General features: G+C 32.5%; 1 protein-coding gene across 1 annotated transcript; it reads left to right on the forward strand.

Moving 5' to 3' along the window:
- The first annotated feature begins 411 nt into the window (after positions 1-411).
- LOC143537086 (ABC transporter F family member 1-like) lies at positions 412-6,837 on the forward strand. The gene is made up of 5 exons (XM_077030936.1): positions 412-642; positions 1,710-1,783; positions 1,858-2,068; positions 2,154-2,388; positions 6,683-6,837. Exons 1-5 carry the CDS (start codon positions 412-414, stop codon positions 6,835-6,837), a joined length of 906 nt encoding a protein of 301 aa, XP_076887051.1.
- The last annotated feature ends 2,862 nt before the right edge of the window (positions 6,838-9,699 follow it).

A 9,699-nucleotide genomic window follows, 5' to 3' on the forward strand; every position in this document is an offset into this window, starting at 1 on the left:
AAGTAAAGCCGATCATTTCCCAATTTGATCATATTTAACCATTTCCGGTGACCGGTACGACGCCAAATCTTAAAAGTCACACATACTTGGAAAAATCCGGTTTGGATACGTCGGCTGGAGTTAGAATTAGAAAGTAAAGTAAAAACACGACACGTGTAGCCACTCACCCACTATAAAATATCGTAAACCGGTGTTTCTCATTTAAACTCAAACAAACCCTCATTCATCCCGTCGTCTTCACACCGACTTAACTTGCTTTCCATCCAAATCAAACCCTAGATCTTCAAATTCCCGATCTGATCAAATTTCACCTTTCCACGGTTTCCGATTCACTGATTATCCAAATTTTTATGTTTCTAGGGTTTCCGATTGATTGTATTGAAACTGTGTGTTTTGTTGTTGGTGTTTCAGATGGTGTCCGACGCGAGTAAGAAGAAGGCACTTCAGAAGAAGGCTGCCGCTGCTGCAAAACGAGGAGGTAAGGCAGCGGCCGCCGCTACGGCGGCTAAGGCGGCGGCGATTGGGACGATGAACGGTAGCTCGAGTTCTGATAACTTGTCGAACGGGATGGGGAGTCTGACGATTTCTGATCGTACGTGTACTGGTGTGCTTTGTTCTCATCCACTGTCTAGGGATATAAGGGTAAGTATTGATTTGATTTTATTTTATTTTATTTTTGTTAAATTTGAGGGTTTTTGTTTCTGATTTGAATTGATTGCAATTTTTTATGATTTTACAAAGTTGTATGTAAAAAACGAGTGCCTTGATGTGGTTGTTAATGTTACAAGTGTGTAATATATATCATAGTTAAAATAGTTAAAAACAGTTATAATTGTAGGTAAACCAGTATGTACATGTGTTTGTGGTTCTGGTGTACGACTATTTGAGTGAGTTAAAAGTAGTAAGTATGTACATGTTTATATGTAGAAAACAAATATCATGATGTGGTTCTTAATATTGGGTTGAATATAATATAGGAATTAGGGCCAGTTAAATTTGGGCGTTTTTATTTTGTGTGATTGACAACATTTAGGGTTAAAGATTGTAAAAAGTTATACGTGGAAAACGAATATAATGATGTCGTTGTTAATGCTCGGTTGAATACTATGGGAATCAGGACCTTTTAAAACAGGTTACATGACTGTCATTTTTTGATAGTTAAAACAGTTAAAACTGTGGTTAAAACAGTATGTACACATGTTTATGTGGTTCTGGTGTACGGCTCTTTTGATTGTGCCTGCGCGACATGTACATGCGTTTATATGGTTTTGGTGTTTGGTGCGTGTGAGGTAAAATTGTTAAAAACAGTTTGTACATGTGTTTTTATGCTTCTGATGTATGACCTTTTGTGTGTGCTGGCGTGTGTATGGGGATGTTCAGACTTCGGGTAAGAATAGAAGAAGTAAATATTTTTTTTTAAATGTCGAGATTTTATTTTATGAGTTGAGTTGTTGTATATACTTATTTTGATTGCTGAGTAAAAGACACAGCACCTAGGTTTAAGGATTCAACAAGTGGAAACTAAATTGTTTTTTGCAATCTCTAACGGTTGTACCTCATCATATGTAGGAAGAATGTCTGTTTCATTTGACTATTTCATATATACATCTATCTTATGCTACTATGGAGTTTATCGGACCCTATTTAAGTTATCACTTTTATTATCATAACTGTGTAATTGTAACCTTGTTTTAAAATTGATATTGCAGATAGAATCTTTATCACTTACTTTCCATGGGCATGATCTTCTTGTTGATACAGAGCTAGAGCTTAATTACGGAAGGTATTATCTTTTCTATTTCTTGATTCGTTTTGATGATTTTGTATAAGTTATATAATTATGTTTTTATTTTCTAGACGTTATGGTTTGCTTGGGTTAAACGGTTGCGGGAAATCAACTCTTCTTACCTCAATTGGAATGCGAGAACTCCCGATCCCTGAACACATGGATATATTCCATCTTACTCGAGAGATTGAAGCTTCTGACATGTCATCACTTGAAGCTGTTATGAATTGTGATGAAGAAAGGCTGAAATTGGAAGCAGAAGCCGAACGCTTAGCTGGCCAGGTTCTTACACGATTAATATATATATATATATATATATATATATATATTTTGGTATGTATTTAGCCTCATTTATATTTGGATTCAGGATGACGGTGGTGGTGAAGCACTTGAACGAGTTTATGAACGGTTGGATGCTATGGATGCATCCACCGCCGAGAAACGTGCCGCCGAGATTTTGAACGGGTTAGGGTTTAATAAAAAGATGCAAGAAAAGAAAACTCGGGATTTTTCTGGTGGTTGGAGGATGAGAATCGCCTTGGCTCGTGCTTTATTTATGAATCCGACTGTTTTGCTGCTAGATGAACCAACAAATCATCTTGGTGAGTTATTATTTTTTCTAAGATTTTTATAAATGTTAAAAAGATACAATCAGGTTCTAATTTTTTATGACGTGTGATTGTTATTATTCTATTAAGAATTAAAAAAAAATAAAGAAGATACAAGCATGTTCTGATTCTTATGATGTTGGATTGATAGTTTTTCAAGATATTAGAAGAATTCTAAAGATTCAATCATCCGATTTTTATAATTTTTGAGTGTTATTATTTTCTCAAATTTTTAAAAAATCAAAAAGATACAATCAAGTTCTGATTTTTAAAGATATAAAAACGAATATAAATCAGTGAACGTATTGCCGTTATTAGGTTACCTAAGTGTGAATAAGTCTTATAAGCTTATTAACAAAATTGCTTCTAGGATCCTCTTGCTCAACATTCGCCTGCCTATTTTTTTAGCTTTGCAATTCCTTCTTTAATTTCTTTATATCACCTACACTCGGCATCCATTTTATCCCAAACTCTTTGGCTCGGTCAAAGTGATTGATTAACTGTTTATTCACCATGAACTCTGCTTTGCATCCCAACAATAAGTCATTCCCAAGTATGCTCATTGCTCACTGGCTAGAACCATCTTTAAAACCACACAAACATGTTTAAAAAGAGGCCCGAAACGAAATATAGACTAATGATTTGCTCTTGTTTTTTCTTTTACCCCGGTTCCTGTCTTTTTGTTTGTATTCCATTATTGTAAAGACTGACACTGATGCATACAAATGTTTAAAAGAAAACCCCCCAAATTATCATACCGTCCACCCGCAACAGTTGAACTAACCTGGAAACTCATAAACATGAGATATGGTCAAAACGGTTATATCAAGCAAATGAAGAAAATGAAAATATAACATTAAGACCTGTGTAGTGCCTTTGAAAACAACTTCATATATGTCACGAGTAATAATAATAATGAAGTCCTCTTGCTAAACTCAAATCAAGAACCACTTTGTTCACACATCTTGATTCTTGCATTGTCCAAAGCTTGGAATTTCTCTAAATCACTCAATGCTTGATTTGATGAATTGTTTTTCTGAAACTCACTTCCTTCTTTTTTAAATTCTAATGATAACTGCTAAGTTCTAACGATTATCGGTTCTCCACCATTTCAGTATTTAACCCCTTCTCTACAATCTAATAACAATAAGTAAGAGATGGAATAATAAGAGTCATAAATTTTAAATCAAATCACCAACCACTTTCTTTTTAATTTGCTCAAATGATTGCTTGTCTGGTTTGTCAATAGTAAAGCAAACAGTTGTAAATGTGTGAGATGGCACGCCACATATCTCCAACAACATTCCATCTAGTAACTTTCTGTTGTTCAACTTTATCTGCAAGCAAAAGTAGGGAATTCAATTTCAATAATTGAAGAAAATAAACATATCACATAAAGCATAATCCCACAAGAAGACTCTGAAGTGATCAACATTTGATGTTGTCAGTACCTTCAAAAGCCTTATGGCCTTGACCCAAAAAGCCTCTAGCTATTTGCCACTGAAAGAAATCGATGGACTCCTGATTTTTAATTTACCATAAAATATTTTTAAGAAATATGCAATCAGGATTAGAAAAATAACCTACTTGAATATGTTCATTTAGATGACTCAATAAATGCATTATTAATTACCGTCAGGCTCTATATGTGCCGGAAACATGAAATTTTCGCTGCTTGCTCCTCCACGTCTACAATTACATAACTATATAAAGCAAAATCACATTAAAACCACCTAATCAGCCACAAATCAAATAACAATTCGAGATAGTACAGACTAGACCTGCTTTGATTACATTCCACGCCACAGCAGAAGGAAGAGCGATTCCGTGGTCAGCAGTCGTAACCGTTTATATTTAAGAAATGAATTTGTGATAGGAATTGAGGAAGAAAGGGTGTTAAATAGGGAATAGAAACCCTAAACGTGGGTGTGGGAGTGGGAGAGAAGATACTGGGAAGGACGCCGGAGAAAAAGGAACTTGAACATAAAACCGCAAGCTATTTTTTTTTTTAAACTATTTACATTAAACCGCCATTGCCAGGGATAAAACCGCAAGCTATGTAACTGATAGTAACCTCTGCTTCTAGAAGAAATTACAGGACTTCAAACGTCCAGATTTCATCTCAGACCAATCTAATGGTTATAAGTCATTCAAAGTTAGTATAATTACCGGGAACAATATATTATATAATTCAACCCATTCATATTGCCACCTCTTTGTGAGCAACCAAATGCTAATAATTTTAATGATTAGTGTGGAAAGTTGTAGATGTTAAAGACACTTTTGGAACACATTAATTGATTATTTTGGTTGGATTTTAGTACGAAGACGTGTAGGTAGCAGCTTCACAAGAGGAGCATGCATGTTTTCCGTTAACATCCATTTCACATGTCATATATTGTGTGTGACGCTAAAGTACTATCTCATGTCTTAACATGTGAGCTAAGAAATCGTACCTTATATTCTTTATCATGTGTGTATACCCATGCATGCATACATATAGAGAGAGAGGTGAGTTAGTGTACAAAACAAAATTAGCGTGTGAAGGATAAGAAGCTACCAGAATGTGGCACGTGACATATGACCGAGGGTATATGTCTTCGCAATAATTATGCACAAACGTAAATGAGTAAAATCTATACTCTTTAATAAAAAGCCGCATGTTTTGCTAATGGCATCTTAATTTCTTTAGACATGAATTAAAATGAGTAAAATCTATACTCTCTAATGAAAAAGCCGCATGTTTTGCTAACTTTCACTCTTATATTAAATCTCATCATTTTTAATAAACTTATGATAATAATTATAATAACCTATAAAAAAAGACAGATAATAAAAAATTGTCAAGCCATGCATGTTTAATATTATTAAAATTTATGATTAAAATTTTTTTAATTTAATATTCACCTTTTTTTTAAATATTTAAAATTTGTAATTTATATAATAACAATTATGGAAGAATTGTGCAGTCAACTATTGTACTCTGGGGCTTTAGTGTATGTATCATGGTTTTCTCATTTTTCATTTAGCAAGTGTCTTTGCCTTTCATATGTGTCTGCTTTTCAAACAATCTTAATTGGTTTTCCTTCCCACAAAAACCCTAAATTGATCAGACACGCTCTCTCTTCTCTGTAGCGGACCTGAGCCTCGGTTAACAACCCCGTCTCAAATTTATGAAATTGGGTTGCGATGTTTGTTTTAGAGTTGCAATTTTTCAAGTGTATATTTTATGTGGTTTGCCTCTTATTTGTGTTGTCGGGTGAGAGTGTAAGTAGCAACCTATTCGGGGGTGGCTCGTTAGTTGCAGTCAGCTCTGGGTGTAATATTTGTGTGTTGTCGGTTCTGAATTTTCTATTATCGGGTTTGATTTTGTAAAGCCTAGCAACGGGATGATGTGACTGGTGAATTTGTACATTGATGTAGCCTTTTGTTTTTGAATCGAAGGCTTGCCTTTTCTGTCTCATAGTGCTTACATTTTTTTGCATAACTAGGGGTTTGGTTTTAGCAATTTTCTTTTGTCCATGTATTTCATCTCATTCTATCATATAGTTTGAGAATTCATTGATATTATTAGGGCTTCGTATATCTGTTATAGGATTACTAGTAGGGGAGGTGGAAGAATTCGGTTAAACAGTCTTCAGCTTTAGTACAGCTTCTGGTCACAGATGCTAAAGTTATCTTTTATGTTTATGTGATTGTTGTGTGTTATGTTTTTTTATGATCCTTATACTCTATGTTTTCTTCACTTGGACATTAAGTGATCTTTTACTCTTATAAGCATTGAGGCATCTTTTGATGTCAAAATATAAAAATATAAATCTAAAGTTGTGCAAGGACTTTATACGCACAAGGAGAGGGTGTTTTTTCAGCTTTTAGTTCCAATCAAGTTGACGAATTTGTGTGTTGACCCGTTTAGTTTTTATAATATTATTTAATAGTGTTATTTGACATGAAGTCTGAATAAAATTGTTATACAAGTTTAAGTTGCCTTTTAATTTAGAAACTTTTGTATAATAATCTTACACGCTTGTTTCACAAACATTGCTTTTATTATATTTTTTGATGAATGATGACCTTATACTTTTACTCAAGCATCCCTCTGTTTACACTTATACTAATGTCTTATTAACCATTAGATGATTACTAATTACTTTTTTATGATTTGATTTAAAAAGCATTGCAAAGTGAAGTTTACAAATAATGTATGTTATTGAAATTGTTTTCGCATTATTTTTTACTTGCAGTTTGGTATACAAAGACTTTATTTTCTTTGTTGTTTGCAGTGCAGGTTCTTTAGCGGAAACTGTAACAACGTGTGAGGAGATGATAGAAGCATGCGGCCATATCGACCCGTATATAGTCCTAACCCAAATGCACTTCATAGTTGGTGTTATTGTGGGCTGTAAACAACGTTACGGAACCGAGCTCACAAGGAACTCATAAACGCATCAACGACAACCTTGGCACTGCCACCGGCTACACTAGCTGCGAAAACAAACCCTGCAAAAAGGTTAATTCATAACTAAATAGGTACGTTCACATACACATACTATGTAAATAAACACAACTTACTAAACCAGCAACTTTCTCTACAGAACTTGAAAGCAGCAGTAAAAGACAAAAGTCATGAAAGGACGGTGACAAACTAAGAAGTCCAAGAACAATTAAGTGTTTTGTAGCTAACACTAACAAACCTAACCTTTTCTATTTATGCTATAGTTTGGCTAGCAACCTTCAATGTATTGTAATCATATATGTGAGAAATGCATCTTTTGTAGCTGTAATTTGGCAACCTAATTGTTGCTCCAATCCATGCCTCATGTTCTTCATGCGTTTATTAACGTGTTAACCATGCCTGGAACTGCTGCAACACGCGGGGTACATTAACTAGTTATATCCTATTTTATAAAAAAAAAAAAAAAAAAAACGTTATTTAAAATATATACATTTCTTGAGATTTTAATTTAAAGTTTGAAATTTATTAAGGTTGTATGTTCTTCAAATTTTGTTATAATCCTATAAAAACTAGAATAGAGCTCGTATGATACAAGTGTAGTTAAAAAAATACAACAAAATGGTTAAATTTAATAATATACATAATAGCATACCTTATGGATTCATAAGATATAAATATTAATAAACAAAATTTTACAATTCATAAATCTCTTAAAACCTCTTTAAATACAGTATTCGACAGTGACCCGCGCGATTAGGAGAAATGCTAACATCATTATATTTAAAAATATTTAAAGGTTAACTTACAATATACTAATAGGATATTTAATGAAATTGTATATATACGTTCATCTAGAATATTTCTAATTTATTTATTGGGATTTCCAAATATAATGTAATTGATTGGCTTGATAACATAAGAAACTGCTCATATGGCATCTACTTGGTATCCTATGTGATTGTGGAGGCATGTAATGATGCATGTGGAAAAATTATCTTGCTTTAATAGTATAGTTAGATTAGATAAACAAAATATTGTTTCATATCTCTCATACTAGTTAATACCCATAATAATTCAAATTGAATAGATCTTTACTCTATAAATAGTATATGTAGAGTGTCATATACAAATTCTATAATTTTCATTGTTAGCACTTAGCATTTTTGCACGGCCAGAGTTTTGAAGGTCTAATTAAATCAATGACAAACATGTGTGATTTACGGATTAAACTATCTTATGAAGGATTCAAATAATAAATTATACTTCTAAGAACTAAAACATTCTTTATTTATAACTTTTCTAACTAAGTGCATTGATTAAAATTTTAAATGTATTTTCTTACTTTACAGTTTATTTAATTTGCATTAAAACCTGAAAATCCTTCTAGAAAATAAAAGTTTATTGCATATTTTAAAATTGTCGTAAAGACCCTTGTACAAAGACCGTGTATTAATAGTGTTTTATATGTTTATCATTTATTGTATATCGATTATTTATTAAATATTGTATTTTTATGAAGTATCCGTATAGTATAGAGTCTCAAAAGTATATGTTATAAAGATTGAACCTTTCTTCTGACTTTTCTTTTAACTTTTGGTGACTTGCCTTTGCCTTTGTTGGAAAAGACTGAAAGTACAAGGTCAAGGTTGGTATAAACTATCAACCACTTTTGATTCAGTCGTATATGAAGACAGCTTACTTGTTTTATTCACTTAATCCTTTAAATCACATCCGAGTATTAAAGTATGGGACCAGCTCAAATGACTTTTTTGATGCTATATTTTTATGAATGGTCACTTGAATATCTAAATTGTTGGCGGGCCACTTACGTATCCGGTCATTTCTGTTACCTAAGTACCGGACATTGTTAGGAGGAAATCCATCATAGGTGAGAAACCCTCTGGCCCAACTTGAACCTAAGACCTCCTGACTCCTGTTTTTAAATAAAATCTTTGAGTGTTTATTCTCAACCACTTAAACTTGGGGATCATTGGCTTTTGATGCTATATGATGTCCGGTTACTTTTATTACGCATATTTCAAATAATAAACCTTAATATTTTTTTTATGGATTTTTTACTAGTATAGTATTCATTTTACTCTTATTTTTAAATATGCAATTAATGACATTAAAACTTGATTACGTGCTTTTGATAGTTTACGTTTACATTAAAACCGATCTCTAATGTTAAATGAAGTTGAAATAAATCCATAAAATAGTATATATTTCCGCCATGAATGATGGAATGCATAAACTAATAAAATTTACTTGGTACGCATTGCTTAGTCATATTTTCAATTATTTTATTCTATAAATTATGTCGTTCCTCTATTCATTCAACTAACTGAATTTATACAATATCCAGACTTTATTCATTTGGTGGAAAATCATAATACGAGCAAAATATCTTGTTAGCACAATTAAAAAGTCAAGATAGAGATGAAGCATATGGATATGTCTTATTTGCTTACAAATCTTTTGATCCTCAAATCACACCTGCGTGTTAAAGCTAAACTCTTATTCACAAATCGTACCAAAGCTAAACTCTTATTCACAAAAACACACAAATCATACCAAATCATACCAAAGCTATCCTCTCAACCATGTTTTATCCTGCGGAATACGATTTAACTATATATAACATATTTTTTTTAAATTTCTCTCTTTTTTTCTTTAAAAAAAAAACTCACATCTAGTTTTTATTTTTATCTTACCCACAAATACTTGTTTTGTTATTTTTCTCATTTTTATACACTCATATAATTTAATGACGGGTGTATAGTAGTTTTGCATATATGAAAAGTTACTATAACATTTTTTATGATTTAGAGTTGCATTACCAGGCAAAA

The sequence above is a fragment of the Bidens hawaiensis genome, unplaced genomic scaffold (assembly GCF_021521415.1).
Source record: "Bidens hawaiensis isolate Kalapana, Puna unplaced genomic scaffold, B.hawaiensis_p1.1 tig00011081_1, whole genome shotgun sequence".
Taxonomy (NCBI): domain Eukaryota; kingdom Viridiplantae; phylum Streptophyta; class Magnoliopsida; order Asterales; family Asteraceae; genus Bidens; species Bidens hawaiensis.

Coding starts and splice junctions, on each gene's coding strand:
- LOC143537086 (XM_077030936.1), top strand. CDS start 412: ATGGTGTCCGACGCGAGTAAGAAGAAGGCACTTCAGAAGAAGGCTGCC. Junction 1,784..1,857: donor CTAGAGCTTAATTACGGAAG/GTATTATCTTTT, acceptor TTTATTTTCTAG/ACGTTATGGTTTGCTTGGGT. Junction 2,069..2,153: donor CCGAACGCTTAGCTGGCCAG/GTTCTTACACGA, acceptor ATTTGGATTCAG/GATGACGGTGGTGGTGAAGC.